At 38.4% G+C, this 20,442-nt stretch overlaps 1 protein-coding gene across 1 annotated transcript in view; it reads right to left on the bottom strand.

Moving 5' to 3' along the window:
• Positions 1 to 3,633: 3,633 nt before the first annotated feature.
• LOC124165745 (U-scoloptoxin(01)-Cw1a-like) overlaps positions 3,634 to 20,442 on the bottom strand; it is a 28,382-nt gene continuing 11,573 nt past the window's right edge. Inside the window, exons 3-4 of the mRNA XM_046543230.1 lie at positions 7,913 to 8,050; positions 3,634 to 5,357 (exon numbers count right to left, since the gene is read on the bottom strand). Of these exons, the coding sequence (XP_046399186.1) occupies positions 5,178 to 5,357; positions 7,913 to 8,050 (318 nt within the window). The 3' untranslated portion in view covers positions 3,634 to 5,177. The remainder of the gene's footprint in view (positions 5,358 to 7,912; positions 8,051 to 20,442) is intronic.

The raw sequence follows: 20,442 nt of genomic DNA, 5'->3' as shown, positions 1-20,442 counted from the left end.
CGTGATCACGCAGCCGCGGATGCGTAGTTTTCAAATCCATTTCTTATATGGAGTCGTAATAGTTCGAGTAAAACCTTGTTATTGCCGCTAAAAAGATTGTGGCCTGGCGAAGAAAGCTCTCAATGAACCCGGAAAGTACACTAAAATAACAGGATCACTGCGTACATAATAATGTATTGTATGTTTTACATAAATTATGAACATTACAAGGCATTTACGTCAAAGTTTGGGTTATCCATGTTTTCCGATTGTTCGTGCCGTCTCTCCCCGTCATTAGCCCGGATAATCGGGAGTGTGCTGTATATTCAATTCTTTGAAATCATAATCCCTGATTTGGTAATATATTGTGTAGGTCACCAAAAGCTTAGGTCATTTGTATCATTTGGGTTGGTTGGGTTGAGGGGAAACCATTACGCATTAGCTTGCTCTTGTGCTCCTGCCAAGGGGACCACAGCTTGACGTCCCATCGGGCGGACGGAGTGTTGCACTTGACGTTCCTTCCACGAATCACTCAAGCAGGTGTCAGGCAACCTTTAAAAAATCTCTGCCACCACTGGAGTTTGAACCCAGGAGCACGGCACTCTAGCCACCATACCAACCCGATGCCCTCCCTTATAAATAATATTACGTTGGTTTGATATAGCTGTCAAATCTGTTGCCTTAAGGACTTACCTTTTTTCTCTTGGTTTCGTAGCTCCTTCTCACGTGTTGAATCACCTGTTCCAATGTTCCATGCATTTTTCCTACGCTTTATATTACTTTTCTTACGCGTACGTATACTTCGACAATAGTCTTCACCCAAATATGATGCTTCATGATGAGGACAATTTTAGTTTCTTCATCTTCTTCTCTGTGAAGGGTTATTTATTTTTCGTCGGGAGCGGACAAGGTCATTGAGCTAATACCCTCCTAAATGTGAAGGATATACATTCTTAGGTGTACCACCTCTAATTGTAAGTGAACCAATCCCTCTGCCCCCCAAAATCCATTTTCCCCTTCCCTGCCCCTCGACCCTGAAAAATTGCTCTGCCCACGATCTTGTTATTTTCCTGCTCTTCATAGGACTAGCTCCGAACTCTATCGGCCGATTCATCTGTTTTTCATTCTCATCTAGCTCCCTATTTCAGGCGCATAACTACTCTGGTGCCATTTTCTTAGATTCCCATGTTTTAATATTCAAATAATTGCTCGATTGAAAAATCTACAGCTATTTTCTCTACTTTTCACTTGGGAAAAATCACTGACATTAAAAAATCGTGCGTAACGATGATGCAAGTTGAGAAATCGTGTATTTTAATTATGTTTTCAAAAATTACAATATTTATTCAATTTCGGTGTAAATTAAAGAAAATTAAATAAGCACACTATGCCGATTCTTCAAAATTCTTCTTCTAAATCCCATATTGAAACGGTGGCGGATACCTATGGAGGCGCCCCCCCCCCCTGCGGGGCCGCCCGCATTGCTGAACATTGCAGATCCACACTTTTTTATCGTTCGTGCAGGATATGTGCATAATCAGTTGAAATAAAACTATCCTAAATTTTGCAAGTAACTTGATAATTTTTCATTACCATAAAAGTAGAGGCAGCTCAAGATATCTTTTGCGCCCCCCATTGATTTTTTTTTTTTCCACTACTGAGCTGAAAATAGTTTCCGTTTGCGGTACAGATTGCCAATGATATCCTTTCTTATTCTCCAATCAAGGAATTCGCTTGGAAGTCGTTGGCAATTAGCTTGGGGAAAATAACTTCGGTTTGGTTATTTATTTTATTTCATCTCTTGCCTTCTCTGTGAATTCATTAACCTCACATTGGTTTCATATTTCATTTGTAGCGTTTACTAATTGGCGATGTGGAGGTAAAGGAAAGCAGTTTAGAATTGTCCAAGGTCAATTATTCTCATCACTGAATGCCCTTGTGGAGAAGGCTATGGATTAGCTTATCTGATTTTTATTCGGACGGAGATTTTTTATGCATATCATTAAGCACAGTCAGTTCTGGAGTCTGTGTCTTTGAAAATTAACAATGAGAAATGAAAATATTGAATTTATTTTACAGAAGAGGAGGAAATACGCGATTGGGCCTTTGCGGAAACGAGCGGTTTCATTTCAAATTTCCTGAAACGCTATATTTCGCGTTTTTATTTCTTCCATATATTGTAGTTCAGTTTCTTAATCGTCAGTTCTTCCACCGGATGTCGTCACAATCGAGTTTGTTCGCTTTGTTCTTCTAATTATTTGTCCAAATCCTCGTGTTAAACTTGGCAGCGGCCTACATTAATGTTAATTTGACGATCTCTTTTGTATTTTCTACTATTGTTCTCCATTTTAACGATTCCTTAGCGATTCTGAATTGAGTTCGAGGCGTGATTCATTAGCAAATGTGGGATTGTTGGCGTTTTGATAATTTCCATAGTATTTAAGTTACTCTGTATCGGTGCCACAGCCAACTATAGATTAACCGGTAGATTTGCAATTGTTCCTTGAATATAGGTATTCCGCCACTCACGTTACTTATCGTTACTCACGATAGTATTTGTAATTCGTTCATTAGGAGAACTACTTAAAGTAGCGAGAGAGAATTTACCGAGAATCCTTATGTTTGATGATGCGTGATTTGATTCAGTATTTCGCTTTTTACGCCTTCTTCTCGATTCTTGGGAGGTTGGCTGTCTTCGTGGCCAGGAGTGCCAACTCATTAAAAATATTGGAGGGGCCCATACCGGGGGTCTTGCTCCGGAAAATTTTATAAATAGTGAGTTTTTAAGTTTTTTAAAGCATTTTAGAAGAGTCATAATATTAACATCAGAACCCTGAAAACTCGACTATCGATAACTGTGCCATCCGGGAAAATCGACAAGCGTGAAGCATTTTTTCCTCACCCCACATAGCAAATCTTTGAGGGGGCTTGGGCAAATTATCAAATTTTATAACTTTTTCCTCTCATGTCCTAAATATTGTAATTTTCTTGAATTGTATTGTTTTGTGCATTTCTTTGTTCTTTCCTGCTCTTCTTAAAACTTATCCATGTTTGACCCTTGACATCCAGCTGACTCGAAGGATTTTTTCGGTAAACCCACATTTCAATAGCTTCTGCCCTGTTCATGTCTATCTTTTTTCAAGATCCACGCTTTCATTTTATACAAAAGGGATGAAAATACAAAACATCCATGCTTATAGTTACTGTAGTATTTTAACTAAGGTCTCTCAAACGGAACGCATTCTTCTTTCTGTTGAATGTGCTTCTTGCCTGACCTAAACTTGCTTCGATATCCTGCGAGTTATCAGTATCCTCATTAACAATCTTTCCCAAGCGTTTTGTGTCTCTGAACTTGATCAGTTATTTTCCTGTTGAGTATAAGATATTCTTGCTGATTGGTATTAGAAATCAAATTGGACCTAGCGTTGTTTACATCGAGAGTTAAACAATATTCTTCGCTTTTTTCTGCTTCTATTTTGAAAGTTGCTGTAATTTATTTCTGCTAACTCCTTTCAGAACTTGGTCCACGTTGCCCTAATCTCACTGATGAATTTCAACTTCATTTTCATCGTGATATAATTCGGTTTCGATGGATAAGCATCAGTAGGGTTCAGGGAATAAAGCGAGTGGAATTTTGAAAAAATGAAGGAAGCATCTCGTATAATTTATTTATTGCTAAAATATAATGTACAAAAGGGGAGTATTCTGAAATGTCGTTCTCTGAGCATCAAAACTCAAATCATGAACAACTCAGCAATGGCTGATTATTCAGAAATACAGTTTATTCTTAACCTTTGAAGCCACTCTTTTAATTTATTTAGCCACCAAATTCTTCAATAGTGATCTCGTTTGTTTGGGTTGGACATATTTTTCTGTCTTTCCCAAGTTGTGGTCGAGTTCACTACCTCCAAAAAGAAACGGCATAGCAAGCCCTGTGATTTCAGTACTCGTCATGGGAATTGGAAACATTCTTGTTGAAAAATAAAAATATGTTCTTTGCTGCTTAATCTGAAGCGATTTGTATCAACTTCATGGAAATGGACTATGTACTTGTTTTAGAAAAATTAATGCCAAAAGTTATAGATGTACGTGCGTAAGCTATAGATCCTTTATAGTCAATATATTCAATTCAATATTTGGCTTCAAACCGGCTGTCGGCTAAAAGTATAAACATGTGCTTGTCTATTAACTTTGGTCCAACACCTGAAGCCAATAATCATTTTAAGTACGAGCCTTGCTTCTTGATCTTAATTCAATAATTTAAAATATCTCATCAAGGAATCATTATGATATTTTTAGATAAGAAAATATCCATCATTCATTCTCGATTATTTTTAATCACAAGCATCGCCTAGTTTATTAAAGCACTCGTGATGATCTTAGTGCGTACCCCTCAGGTACTTGGCTACATGAGTTTAAAAGCTACCCACGTCAGTCCCCTGCGTTCATAATATGTTCAATCCAATTACCTCAAGTTATGGCACACGCTTTTTATTTTTTATCGATGCATTTTATGATAATTATGATTACATACACGTAAAACGATGAGAAAAATATTTGCTTCTTTTTTTGGACGAAAAATTGTAATTTAAAAATGTCATGGTCCTGCTTTTCAGCATTTAAACTTAGCAAGAATAATGCTGTTATGAGTGAGTTTAAGTTACAATTCATAATGGCAATGGCGTTGTTAACAATTAGTGAGCGATTCCGGTCTCTTTTCAATACATTTCTCTGAGGAGGATATTACTACGATTTTCTTGAATTTTGGTGTAAATTATAATGCCAAAAGGTTCTCACGGATTTATGCAATTGGAATTTATTTTCAGAAAATCGCATGATCTCATTCGCCAATTTGTGCTAAAAAAACATCGTTAGAACCAATCTGCGTGGTAATTACCTTCGGGCGAATCGGATTCTAAAATTCTTATTGACATATTGAGCGATTTATCCCGTCATATTTATGCAATGTATCCCGTCAATTAGTGAACGCAAAGTTTCATGAATTTCATTTGGGTCGTGATGCGTTGATATTCACTGTAATTCCTCGTGAAATGTTTGAAAAAAATTGTGGGAAATCCCGAAAGTTTCTCATCCAAAAGTTGCAAATTGCCAGTTTTTCTTGGACGTTTTCTATCGAAATTCTTCGTGTATGTATATGAAGTGAGCGTGAGCAGCATTCATGTCAATCAATCATGTGTCTAGAGGGGGTTTCCGGCTTTGTCCTTGTAGAGGTCGTTGTTGACGCTGTAGAATTGGGCTGATATCGGGCAGTCGACATTGAACCACCAATCGCAGACTCGGTGAACCTGGTTGAAGACGGTTCCGTTGGGGCAGAGGAAGCTGAACTTGGATCCAGACGGGAGACACCAGTGCCAGACCTTGGGGGAGGAGAGAAGAATGTTACTGAGGTGAATTATCAATTGTTGCAAACATTATCACTCCTGATAATTGGCTGACTGAGTTGAATATTATTAAAAGAAAGAATTAAAAATATCCGCTTATCAGCAAACCATGGCTCTTAATACGTTTTCAGTCACTTTTGTTTGTTAACAACGAAACGCTTCGTGCCAGGTGTACATTATCTGTGGTGAAATCAGGACTAATTTGAATAAATATAACTGTTATTTTCGTAACACCTAGCTCGCTTGCCAGTGGAATTGGCGATATTTTGCTTAGCATACCTACTGGATAGGTTTATTTTCTAATTGTCTTTGAAAATTTTAAAAAACAATCATAATGACACATCAGTGTAAAGTTTGATTTCTGGCTTTCCAGTTTAACGGGCAATAGAAGCCTGCATCATAAAAATGCTATCACTTTGAATGATATTTTTTACATCGAAATAGGTTTATCAAAAGGTAAAGTAGATGCATAAACATCACAGGTTGGATTAATCATTTCTTGCTTTGGTTCTTAACTGCCGTTGCTAAATTATTTTGTCGGAGTCTATATGTTCTATTATGGCCGGCGGAATGTTAACGCAATGCGACTAATGTGAGAAATTTCATAGTAGTATTTTCGCACTAATGGAAGGAAACACTACTTTCAATGATCAAGGTGCTATCAAGGCCAGGCTTTTCTTCTATTTACCCTAAATCAAAGACCTCCCATTTTCCTTTGCTAGATGAATATTTAATTAAAATTTATAAAGAATTGGAAGGAATTATTTACTTTGACAGTTAATTCAGTGAGACCAATGCCTTTTGAAAAATTTCAAGCACTGTTGGTTTATATTTTAATAAGAATACCGAATATGTAAGCATTTTCCGACTTTTCCTAAAAATTGCATGAATAATTCATTAAGTGAAGTAGTTGCTTTCTATCTTTCTGATTGAACTGGCGATCGATTGGAAATGTGCAATAAGATCGTTGGACTTGAGACCACCCTGAGTGAAAATATCTTGAATAGTTGGTAAAAAAAAAGATTTAAAAAACTATGAATAGCCTTACAAGAGCTTTGAATAGAAAAAATTTCAGCGCTGTGGTGGAACGGAGGCCAAGACAAAAAGAATTTTATCTCGGGATCAAAGTCAGCAGCGGAAAACTTATTCGTCGAAGTGAAATGGAGGGACCTTGCCCTTAAGGAAATGGTTCGCTGGAGGTAGACCTAAAATATTTTTTCTGCTGCTTTTTATTTGCCCACCAGAGGCATAAACTGTGAAAGTATAAAAACGCAAATCATGGAGGCCCTGGCGGTATCGTGGGCCATTGAGTGCAAATGTTAGTAATTTTTGAAGCCTGCGGAAAAAAAATCCTCTGGTCATATTTCATTAGCAGAACAGCAGTGATTATGCGGTGGAAATCACCGCACTTACCGTGATGAACGTAAGAAAAGAATTATGTTTGATATTTTTCTCTCTGATCAAATACCATTTGTTATAGGGTAATGAAGCATGGATAAAATGGCATGCCAATAGAAAGTTAGCGATTAAGGTAGTTTATCCTACGAAATATTTACTGAGTGGATATATTTTCGCTATGCTACTTCAATGATACGAAACTGATGTGAACTACATACTTATTTACCGATTAAATAAGCATAACCGAGAATGTGAGCTTACAGTTACGGTACTAAAATATACGTTGCCAGCAATAAATTCAAATTACGCTTACGTCAACTTGCGCTAACTCTTGATAAGTCAACACTGTCGCATATCTGTTTCTCCCTAACGACAGACATATTATGGGCAGCAAAAACTGAGACCAAGTTGACTCAAGTCAACTTTTGTCTATGAACTGATTTCACCTGTCATTAACTACTTGCATTTATGGCAAAAGGGGAAGGTGGAAAAGAGAAACGTGGATAAATGAATGCATCAGAAAATCACATCAAAATATTTGTCATCGAATTTTAAACTAGGCAAGATGCTCTGATATTTATCGACAACCATTTCAGCCAATTACCTTGCATTACCGTGTTTATTGAAGATAAAATTTTCTTACATTATCGAATAAAAGTGATATATTTTTTGTTCCATAAAACAACTTGAATATTTCGAATGAAAGGAATAAACCTTATTATTAATTTCAAATCATATAAAATTAAATGAAAAAATACTTAAAATATTTACAAGTTTTTTATAATTTATTTTAACACCAAGTTCCATTTTTCTGAAGATGGTAGGCATAGTATGTTGGTGTACTGGTTTTGGAGGTGTTGTCTTTATCTAATTGTTTTTTTTTTTTCAACAATTTCTTCCCTCAGAAATTTAAAAACCAATTTGTCGCTAAAAGTAGTACTCAATGCTGTGTGTTTAAAGTGAAATGAAAATAGGTCGAGAGGTTGAATTTATTGGTAACATGTCTGTGCGTCACACTAATATGGACGCTTAGGACATTGGAAAACTCAGCATGCTAAGTTTTGCGGTATTTGATTCGTGGAAACAAACTCTCTTGAGCCGCCTTGAATCGTCTTTAATTCGACGGGTCAAACCTGGCATTGGGCCTCTGGGTCGGCGTAGTATCCGGGCTGTTTATCGTTGCAGGTGAACTGGAGGCCTCTGGGAACAGCGGCATAGGTTGGAAACCCCGTGCCGAAGCCGGCTCCCGCAACCTCCTGCTCGTCGTTTTGCTGCCGAAAGAGAAAGAAATATGGCAGTTAGCACCAATATTCGTAATGAGACTGATTATGATGAGGATCCATAATGATAGCTTTGCTCACATGCAAAAGAACAAAAATGCATTTCAATCTTCAAATGGTCTCCTTTTCCAATCAAAAGTCAATGCCCGCATATATTTACGGAGTACCTTCGACTTTTAAGTGTACGATTCGCTGATCCATTCGTACCTCCTGTACAAATTCTCTCCCAGCTCCTTGACCCAGGTAAAGAAACTACTCCTCCTGTTCAGACAGTGTTGAACTCACGCGCCGTAGGCTTAGTATGAGATGAGGTTTTCCCCTAATCCTTTTTTATTTTGGGGGTAAATTAGATTTGTAAAATTCGGTGCGGCGGTTTTCGGAGGTAATCCTTTGCGACTTGCGAGAGCGCGCCAGATTCAAATCCGACGGTCTGCATGGTGCGAAATTGACACTGATAATGGAAAATTGAGTTACAATCGTTATTATTATTGAAGTATACTAGAAGATACCTACCTTATACTCGCGATTAAGGTAGGTATCGTCTTAAGGAGAATTTATGAAGTGTTCTGGCATTCTCGCCTCCCTTTATTATATTCATAATAATGCCTATTACCTTTCATTCTATCTAAAAATCCTATTCTCTTTCTTCCTCTCCCTCGTTTACCTAACATTCTTCCCTCTAATACTGTTTTCACAATCCCCTCCCCGCTAAGTACTCGCTCCATCCATACCTTCCGTCTCCTCCGTATCTCATCGAAAAGCTGCCTCTCTTCACCCACCATGCCCAGCACTTCGTCGTTCCCCCTCCTCTCCGTCCACTTCACCTTCTCCATTCCCCTCCACACCTATATATCGAACGCCTCCGGTCTTCTCTCGTCCTCCCTCGTAAGTATTCATTCCAATTGTTATAAAATGCAAAATAAAAATTAAATTAAAAATAATTCGTGTGCATCCTTCAATGGCTAAATGTAAGGACGTAGTTCACGGAATTATCTCGAGCAGAAATGGTGTCGTCTAGCTGGAGCACTGAGTGAGATATCTACTTCACCTATTTCCCTGTTGTGGTCGCCACCTTCCCCTCAGTTCTTCGCACCCCGTGGTGAGGTCACGCTAAGCGATGCCTCCTTTGGAAGAGCACAGCTTCCGGCCTTCCCCCCACCCCTTGATGTCTCCTTGCATTATAATTGCCACCCGCGAGCCTCTCTGCCATTGTTCCCATCAAGCAAGTTGCCTCGCCGCGTCCGGCCTTTTTCTATTTCATCCGCTTCTTACCAGTTTCGCTTTCCTTTCTCTAGTTCTGGTCTTCCAGTTCTTCGTTTTCCTTTTTCCATCTAGGCTACTAATTGCCGAAGGAAGGGCAGAGCACTTGGACACAAAGCGTCGCTGCACACCGTCAGAATGTATCTTTTGACATTTTCACTCTGGCTTAAGCATGGAATTTAAGGAGGATGGTTCGAGGAACGAAGCATATTTTATTTTCATGGAAATTTCAAAATCTACTTATTTAATCATGCGTGGTCGATTGACCCCCGCCATAAGTAGGCTTTCCTTGCTATAAGTTCTGGAAATAGGATTTGAAAATCTGCATTTATTACCAGGTTCTGATGGCAGTACTTGTATAAGCGTGCAACAGATATGGATCGATGCAAGAATACGTCTCTTTGAAAAAAAATAAAAATGCTTGCCGTGGCATTAAAATCACGATTAAATAAAACATAGATTCACCATCGGACTGCGTTTTGAGTTATCAAAACTACATCCTGAAATTTGGGACACATTTTCTTTAAGCTTTTGTAGGGTCCTTTGTAATTAATGAGTTCGGTATTTGAATCAATCCATTGGTTCGAGAGCAGGATTGTGGTCATGCAGATCAGATGAACTAATGGCTGAATAAGTTGTAAGGTTTAGAATGGAATTCTTTAAGCTCTGAGTATGTTTTTCAAAATCTCCTGACAGAAGAATGATACAGGGTGACATGGATTATGAAGGGTAGGTGTTATTATTCGATTAATTTGACCTTTTTTATTCGCCCGTACAAAATTATATGATTGATTAGTTATCTTAGCAAAAGTGTTCTTTTAAGTGCCTATTTGGCTTATTATTTTCTCTTTTGCTCATTCTGCAATACATATTTATTTTTACGACTATTTCTGATGCTTGTGGGTGGTAAAATCGTAAATATATGAGGTCAAAGTAAACTTAGTGTGATTTTTTTATCCTTATAACCATTTTTCACGGTCTGAAAGATATGCGACTTGACGACTGGGATATTAAGATACCGATCTGATTACCAACGTGATGAGTAAGATACCATCTGCGTTGCGGATTCGCTCGCTTGGCGCCGACAACTGCACCTCTAATGGCAGTTATTATGCGTCGCTCACGAAAGCTGAGGTCACTTTTGTGTCTTGGTACGGGTGGATGATCCCGGAGGAAGGGTGGAAATGATTGGGAAAGGTTACTGGGTAATTCCTCATGTGACTCTAGCCTATTCAACGTCCAATGCCCCCTGGTAACTAATGTGGGAACAATGGGCTCGCATGAAATGTTTTTGGAGGGCATTTTTGCTCCATTAGGGAGGGGTATGGAAGGGAGGGTGGAGAGAAACCCGGCGTCGGAATCGACCTGCTGTAAACGAAAAGGACTAATGGGGCCACGGCTTAACGTCCCATCCGACGGACGGAGTGTTGCACTTGAAATATCCTCCACACAACATTCAAGAAGGAATCAGGAAGTCTCAGAAACATCTCTGTCTCTGCCGGTATTTGAACCCTGGCCCACAGAGCAGGAAGCCAGCGCTCTATCCACCACACCAATCGGGCAGCTACCAATCTCACAATGGAGTCTTCTTACGACTAAAAATGTAAGCCTTGAAGCTAGGAAGTGATGTATTACAACTTATTACTTCTGGAGCATGCTTCTTTACGTCAGTGAGGCATGGATGATGACAGCACCGGAGAAATCAAGTTTGGGAGCTTTCGGAAAGTGGTGCTATAGAACAAATATTATAATCAAATGAATATCAAATGAATAAATCATGTGACTAATTCAGAAGTTGTAGTTTAAGTACGAGAGGATTCCTTAAAAAAGCTTGGGTAAAAGAGGGGACTATTTAACCGGCTACATCGTGAGATACGATTAAATAATAAGAATTATCGTTGAAGGTGATGTGGAGATGAAGAACGGCAGAGGTAGGCTACGCATTAGATGGATAGAGAAGGTGATGGAGGGCATAGAACAGAATTGTGTAGGTGTTAAAACATTATCCCATGTGGGAATGAAGTGGGGAGGCAATGCTAGCTAAGGATCGATGACTATTGATGATGGCCACTCACTCAGTGATTCAACCCGCAGTTTGGTTTAGATTGGTGAGGGTAGTGCTCACCCTGAAGTGAGCCACAGGCTTTTGAATATCACACATTAAGGATATGGGGGCGAGTTCCTTTCCCTGGACCACCTCGGGCTTCGATATATTTTTTTTGTGTGTTCCAAGGCATCGCCTGAGATCTTTCGGTCAACTGCCAATCGTTACTATTATTCCACACAGAGTAATAATCGTTATTATCCGTTTCTTATTCTGTCGCCAACTTATCGAGCTATGCGCGGGGAAAAATGGACAGCCTCAACCTTTTCGCAGGTAAGTTGATGACGTCAAGAACTCCTGACATGCGGGTCACCGCTTCTTCTCTCTTCCTCGCATCGGTCTGTCGTCGTTCGGGTGTTGCCGTTTATACTCTTTCGAGCGATTTCGAATTTCTTTCGAATAACTTTCCGAATTAGAAAATAAACCAGAACTTTAATGACGTCATCAACTCATGAATAGTGGGGGTAATTTTCCCCTTTTTATTTTATTCAACATTTGTGCGAGAATGGCGGAATGAGGAATTTTTACTTTTTTTCCCTATTGATCTTTCCTTTCCATCTAGCGAATACTTTTTTTTGGGATGCGGGCACAAGAAATTACTTTATAATTAGGTAATTTACTCACTTCCGATTGAATGGGTATCATCACAAGTACTTTCACGGTTTAATATAACTTCATCAATGGGTTTTTCTTATATGGTACAACTTGGATTTTACAAAACCCATACTTTTTACCTAGCACCATTTACCAGTGCGACAAATCTCTCGGAATTTGTTTGAAGAAAACAAAAATACTGCTCTGTAGAGGAGATTTATCTTGATATAAAATATGAGCTACACAGCTGAAGGATTCATCATTATATAGAAAATTTCAATGGACTCGTATTTGTAAGTAAATATCATTTCATAAAGGATGAGTGTGAACGCACGAACGAAAAGTTTCGCTTAGATTAAAAATGAACGGTACCTGTTGAACTAGTTAAATCTTAATTGCTTTCTCCGCGTAATTTTTTCTCTGCTTTTAGTCGCTCAAATTGAAAATCATCTCCATTCACTTTATTTCCGTCTTGCAAGAATGAGTTGATTTCGCGGAATATCTCAATAGCAGTGCACGTGCCGGCTTGTACAATTATTTTATTGTGAATTTTTAGAAAGCGTAGAAATTGTCTCAGTTTACCTTCGCAATCTCTTTTGAGCTCAAAATTAATGTTAAATGGCACAGCTCTCGGGTGGTATTATTCTGTCGCTAAGTTGTGCATGCGTGAAATTTCCCTGTTGAATGACTGAAGTGACACTTTTAATGACAAATATCCCTGGCAAGCGAGAAATCATCGCTGCACTTACATTTTTACCTGGGTGGAGAAAGTGGCAATGGTCTTTTTTTCTCATTTTTCCTCCTAAGCTTCGACAATGGAATGTTAATTCCTAAGGGAGACGAAATAAGCAGATTCCCACGCCGACCTGTCTGAACGAAGTTTATGGCCTGTGAAGGATGGAGAGCACTCAGTAGTCTTGCTGTTTTGTAATGCACGGTCTTTAAGGGCGTGCACGATCGTTATCACCTGCAGAAATGATGATTTGTTCCGCTCTTGGTGTCAACAGCGAAATAAGTTGGCGGAAGTGATTATGCCATCGTCTCTTCGACTCAGGATCGTAGCCAATCGATATTTTTTGCGGTCGACATGGGGCGATGTTGCTGGCGCACAAAACCGTCCACGTAATTCGCCAAAGTTTCCAAAACGTTTTTTGCACCGTCATCAATCCGCATGGTTGTCCAAATACATACTAAATATGTATTAGTTAAGGGAGCAATATTGTGTTCCAGCGGTTAAGGGAGTCTTTTATGGAGGTTAACGCGAATCACACCGGCATGGCTCCTTTAACTAATTGGACTTCCCTGACATTACAGCAAGGCCTATATCGATGGCTAAATTGTAACAACACGTATCTCAAAAATAACAACTTTTCAGGAGAGAAAAGAAACGATTAATTTTTTAATTGTATATAATTTTAATTGAAATTAAAAACCAAAAATACGTAGAACTGAAAAAGAAGCATACATTTCCAAACAAAGTTGTTGTTTGCTTGAATTTTATTTTTTATGAACAGTATTAGCAGTATTAAATCAGACCGACCAAATTTTGAGATGTGTGCTGTTAGAACTTAGCCATCGATATGCTTTCATGGCATCTTTAAATCCTATTCTTTTTCTTTCCCTGCCCCGCTTTTCTAACACGATACTCGTCCCTCGATTACTCTTTTATCATTCCCTTCTCCGCTTCGTACTTTCTTCATCCAGACCTTCAGTCTCCTCTATATTTCATCTAGAAATTTCCTTGTAAAATAATAGATTACTAGCAATTTTCTGCAAAAAATATTCACAGGAACCGTTTCAGGGCATTTCTACTATCGTCAAGAGTTGCGACGAAAGTCCTAACAAATTCATTTAAACCTGTAGTTCAAATAAAATCGTTCGTGGAAAATTGCCAATAATTATTTTTATATGCAATGTGTAAGAATTCCACCTGGTTAATTAAGATGTTGGGTTGTTCGGTAAGATATTTCCTCTCCTCGCCCACCATGTTCAGCACTTTGTCGGTCCCTTTCCTCTCCGTTCATGTATTTTACTGTTTATCTTCGTATCTACACCCACATCTAAAATACCTCCACTCTACCCTCACACGCCTACACGCCTGGAAGCGCTGCACTCCAAATAAGACGTAACTTGTCATTTCTTAGCTCTCTTTCGTAATTATCCTCTAATTTACTCCTTGATAACAATGCTAGAGTATAGAATGTTTGGCACAAGAGGGGAAGGAATGAAGAGAATCGGATTTTAGATAGAATGAAAGGGAGTAGGCCTTGTATTAAATTGAATAGGGAAGTGCTTGAAGGCTAGGGAGGCTCCCAGAATGCTTCTTAAGAACTCCATGGAAACCTACCTTAATCATTAGAATATTTAATAATGATGTGCCCATGGTTTGTTTAATCGACTTTAATCTTGATCCTCTCATTCCTAGCTCGCGGTGCTTTCCAAAACAGCACTCTTTTAGTCATATTGCGATTCATTGTAATACAATATTCCTCGCAGCATTTACTCACCAGTAATACTTGTAACCCTTTGCCTACTGGCTAATCAGTATCTAGTCATCCGCGTCAACTCAATTATACCAGCACCATCCCATTGTCAGATATCTTGAAAACCCAGAAAAAGCTAATTCTGGGAAAAGCATGGAGTTCCTTGTCTCAGTTATAGCTAACGCCCTCTTTTTTCCCGTATCTTCACATTTCGACGCCCTGTTTTATCCTGAGGCGTCGTGTGCGTAACGTGCGATGTCCGGCCTCGTCTGCTCTCTTTTCCCACCAAGAGCATCTTAGCCCACACCCTCATTCCAAACGCGTCGACCTACTTTCATCCGCATTTTGATTGTTCCTCGCAACAGCTTTGTGCTCCATCCATTCTTCTCTCCGTGTCTTCCATCCGGAAACTTATGCAAGGTCCTCACAATACGTTACGTCTAAGTTATGTAATTTAATTATATTGTGATGCCATCGATGAGGAGAACATCTCGTCGAAATCTTCACTTAAAAAACAGTACGGTATATAACATGTATAATTTTTTTCGGCGTTGAAAGATTCTTGAATGTACTAAAAGTTACATATATCAGGAGCCCTTTTAAGTGGTGAACTGCCTGGATTAGCGTAAGCCACCATGAGCTAGCGTAAGCCTCGTCACATATATACTGTACATAATATGCATGTGTAATGTACACATTTTTCAGTGAAATTCTTGCTATGCCTTGCGATTTAGTATCATCGCTTTTTCTCACGATACACCCATAATATTGGTCGTCGTGATGTCACACTATGATAATACCTTGCCATCATCTCTCTCCCATTTGTTCTTTTCGGCTTTGCATTTCCACCTTCTTCTTTTTCGCAAAATTACTCTAACTATCGTTTTGACCTTGTGAGTATTTATTAAAATTTTAATCAAATGCTAATGTTTATTCTTGCTATCTGGCCAGGGCATGTAACAATTATCAGAATGCTGCCCATTTATAATTTTTTTACGTTCAACACTTCCTTTATATCCTTACGGATAATCTAATTCAAACAATTGAGTCTGCGATTGGGAATAAGTATATTCGAATGATTGATTTAATCAAATCTTTTTATTATTAATGTCATCTATCTCCCAATGAATATTTTTTTCCAGTAGAGTTCCATGTGTCGTTCTTTTACGTCAAATAAAACGTTTTACTTCTTACTCAAAAACCAAATATCCCTAGGATTGAAACTTTTAGCGCTGTCAGAGTGAAGTAGACAAAGTATATCCAAAGTAGATCGAAGCCAATATGTAAAAAAAAGCCCCAAAAATCTTTTTTAAAGGCTGTCCCTTGTCCTGTTCTTAAGGTTTTATCACCATAAACTATAGCCGCGAGGATGCATATACGAAGGCTTTCCCGGAATTTGAAACCGTTCTCCTCTAACCTGGAGTTGGGTATTCTTTTCATACCAGTTCAAATTGATGTTAATTTGGGCTGAGGTTCAACTTAACTTCAAAGGCTACTCATATTCCTATTCTCCGGCGATATTTTCATAAAAATATAATTATAGGACGTGAGAAAATCGCTCTTTATGTGTAATCTGTTATTGATAAATATTAATTGTATTAGTTTTGTCGGTATCTTTGGTCATTGTGCACCTATTTCAGTCCTAAGGTGAACAAGGTGCGGTCAAAATTCTTCCTGTTGTATATTCAAAACAAAAATATGCTTACAGCTGTCTAAAACATAGTAGTTTATAATTTATTTAAAATATTTTATTTTTAATTTTCAAATAGAAAATTACTTGGGTGAGAATATCCATTGTTTTTAAGTTTCCATTAACATTGCATTTGTCACAACAACTGTTTTCTCTCCCACACCGTTGGAATATGTCGCACGCTCAATGGAGGAAGTTCTGAGCTTAGAGTCCTTTTTGCCTCCCATTCGACTGGTCTTTTTTGGTGACGGATTACGCTCTAGAAACTTATGCTGTGATCTTGAAATTGTCAGCGCATACAAGATAGACCTTGGTCTGCGTTTGCTTGTATTTCAAATTTGCAATTATTTTTCAATATTTTTTTTCACATGCAAACTTTTGTGTTCGAGAGACAGGCAAATGATGAAATGTCTCAAAGTTTCTGGCTAATTGCGTAAGATTCAAGCGACTGATCCGTCAGCAAAAAAGACAAAATGCGACCGGTATGCGTCCTCTTAAAATTAGCATACAGAGATGATGGCTATTTTTTCGTGAAGTGGTGATTGTGGCTGAGGGCAGTGAATCCTATTCTGAGAGAAGTGATAACTACTCCCTCGACGCGATACATTTCACCTGATTGTAAACATAGTTTTATAAACAATTAAAAAATTGGCTATTAAAATAAATCGCCATAAATGTAGCCATTTATTTGATTTAATCGTTACTTGTCATAAAAATAAACTTTTATTCATTAAAAATCCACGCTAACTGATTCAAAACTTACTTCAGTTAATATTTTTTCATCAAATGCTGGTACATGTTGAACTGTTCGAATTTGTGAGCGAAGTATCTTTTACAATTATCCAGCAGACCAAGGGAAAACTAGAGCGGTATCTTAGATTGCAATTGAGCTGTGAAGTTGAGCAAAAATGCAGTTAATGGGACCAGACTAAAAAATTTAAGCAAAAGCGGGGCTGACAGAATTTTATTCAATATTTAAGCACCAACAAAATTCTCTCACCCAGGAGCACTTTCAATCGCAGATGCGGAAGTAGAGAGGTATTTTTAGGAGTGTTGCGCTGTGAACAAACTCTCAAGCTATATTAGGCATATCTTCATCAATAATAGTACTAGTATTCCTAACATCACCACCGTTTGAAAGGATGTTTAGTGCTGCAGGACTTCTTTTTTCGGACAGGACATGACTGATGTCCGATACTAATTCTGAAATGAGAATTCCATTAACGTTTTAAGGATTTTTTGAGTCAAAGTTTAATGAGTAATTCTTGAACTTGAAGTTTGCATTCACTTTATCGTAATTAGGAAAATATTAAAATTCTAGGTTACTGCACGAACATTTTTTGAAGTAACGGACAAAAATAACGGACAAGCTACTATTTGAACTCTAACTTCAACCAGTTATTTTTTCAAAAAATTAATCTTTAATTTTAATTAGTTGGTTATCTTTTCGAGCATCGAATTCTTAATTGCTATTTTTATGAATTGGTCCGTCCACTCGTCTACGTTTCGACTATTAGTAGTGATGACCGTAAAAAATACCAACTTCGAAGCGTCTGCTGCGGGTCATTAATCCCTGCTGTAGCCCGCACTTTACTACTATTCCAACTTCTGCTTGTCCTATTTAAAATACCTAGCTGACCGTTTTGTGGCGCGCAACTTCCTCTGGAATCGATTTGGAAACAGGGAAGTGAAACAGAGTGTCCCAGGCGAGGCGAAGTACAAAAGAGGTGGGCGTGTTAGCGGTGGGGTTAGTCAAGGGGTGGGAATATTCTCTCCACTCTTCTGGAGAAACGGAACATCCCCAAGGGAGCCAAGGCGGGAACGAGAATAGAGGAATGAGAACACCACTCGATCTTAATGATGTGAAAATGTGATGTTTCGGAATTGGATTCGAGGGGCGGTATTACTAGTTAGTATTACTTTTAGATTCGTATCTCTCGGATCCACTCCGAATATTGTTGGATTCAATATTCTATAATTGTAACAGATAGGGTAAAAATTTTCCATTCTGCTGATTGGACTTGCGAATGCATTTGAAGTAGTATCATGGATCCTGATCTCGACCCAACGATAAATATTGCTGCTCTATTTCACACGTTTGAGGACAGGGATTAGTAGTAATTTCCTAGGTTGATTTTAAAAATAGTTCGGTCAATGGTTTTGGATATGTAAAAAGAACAGCCAAGATTTTTTTGCATTTAACTAAAAGCAAATTTAGCTCAAAGCAAAACTGTTGTGAACTCTTTAGTAAACTGATGTTGGAATTCAATTATTAAATATTGATATTCGTTAATTTTTTCGATGATGTCTCCAGCATCAGAGCCAATGTATGAATCAAAGGAGTGTCAAATGCTTCGTGGTGACGGAAGTGGAAAAAAAGAAATATCTGCGGCGAGAAAAAAATCGTATATTTCATTTCCGCAGGTGATTGAAAAAATAAACGAGAAATTTAGGCTTAAGAATTCTGCCTTTTGATAAAAATATTCGAAATATAGCAAGATGTAGCTATATTTTGTGCCTAAGTGATGGGATCAGGGCTCCCGCTTGCGGTGTAACTATAATCATAGACTCCTAAAGCGTCCAAAGTAGAAATTTTGGGAGAGTTGCGATCTCAATTGAACTGCTGAACTGCTCAACGTAAATATATCGTATATTTCTAACTTACCCACAATCGCAAATGAAAAGGAGACTTCGTTGATTTCCACTAATTTATTTTGTCCGTACGACATGTTTCGAACCATAGAGGTCATTATCAAGTACTTGAATATCTTAAATTAGAGAATTACAACTAATAAGAGATCATTATCAGGTACTTGATAATGACCTCTATGGTTCGAAACATGTCGTACGGACAAAATAAATTTGTGGAAATCAACAAAGTCTTCTTTTCATTTTCGAATATTAACTTCCACATAGTTGAGCCTAATACAATTGAACGAACCCACAATCGTACTGAACTCTTTTTGAAGTGCTTTCGAATTTGACAGTCGGCCGCTTTATCGTCGACGTGCAAACCAGGATTACGCGATGATTATCTTCCACCGTCCACGATTGGCATTAGTCTTTCGATGGCAGACGTTAGCATCGATGCATATCGATTTATATTTTCTTATCTCGATGGCCAAAAATCGCCAATGGAAGGAGCCTATCTACACCACGATCGCTGCTCTTCCTTGGGCAACCCAATGGCCTGGTCTCTTCCGCTTGGTTTATCTGGGTTGAGGGGGACCGCGGGGGTGTAGAGGGGGAGGGTGGGAAAGGTGCGTGAGGGATGGGAGGGAGGGGAGAGGGGGGAGAGAGAAATGACGAAATAGCGGTGCTCTGCGTGCTGTTCCCACGATCGGGAACAAAAAACAGTCTCATCTTGTGCGCTGCGTGATGGAGCACGCTGATGATCGCAAAACTCTTCCGTCCTTCCTCGCTTGACCCTTAAAAAAATAACTCCTTTCCCTTTCTCTGGTTTGATTTGTCCTTTTCCATCTCCGAATCCAGCGTCTCCTCTGCTCCTTTCGATCTCATATCAGACGTGCGATTTATTTATTAATACATTATGTCGCTGGCGGTGGCGTGTCGGGCAAACAGTCATGTGCACTCGTAAGTTTTCCTGGTTATACACAATTACTTATACCACTTATTTTTTATATCAGAGCGCGACCCGGGTTTCAATGAATTGTCAAAAATCATATTTTGCGCCTGAAGATGATGATAATTCATTGAAACCCGGGTCGCGCTCTGATATAAAAAATAAGTGGTATAAGTAATTGTGTATATCCAGGAAAACTTATTATGGAATACCACAAAGTAAAGCAAGAGTTAGTGAATTTTGAATGTGCACTCGAGTTTAAAGACTGATTACTGATGTTGGCTTAAAAGCCAATTTAATCCAATTTGTCTTGGGTTTATTTCGAGTTTTTCGAAAAGGTACAGTTTTGAATGACATAATACGATATTACAAGTCTTGAGAAAATCAAAAGAGAGCCTTTTTTACGAATTTAAAATGGGTTCGCTTTAAAATAGAGTTATCTATAAATCTCTCCTTACTTCCGAAACCAAAATTCAATGCCATATACAGATAAGACTGTTTTTTGTGTGATATAAGCCTTAGAATATCATCTTGCGATAGAAAGTTTTATTTTCATATTCCGTAACAACATTTTGTCTGGGACTATATTATGGAATAGTTTTCTGCCCTACAATAGGATTGATGCCACCCAATACGCTAACTCATATTATTGCCCTTTCACCCCTATGG

This window comes from Ischnura elegans, chromosome 9 (genome assembly GCF_921293095.1).
Source record: "Ischnura elegans chromosome 9, ioIscEleg1.1, whole genome shotgun sequence".
NCBI classification, from domain to species: Eukaryota; Metazoa; Arthropoda; class Insecta; order Odonata; family Coenagrionidae; genus Ischnura; species Ischnura elegans.
This window is presented reverse-complemented; position numbering and strand designations above follow the sequence as displayed.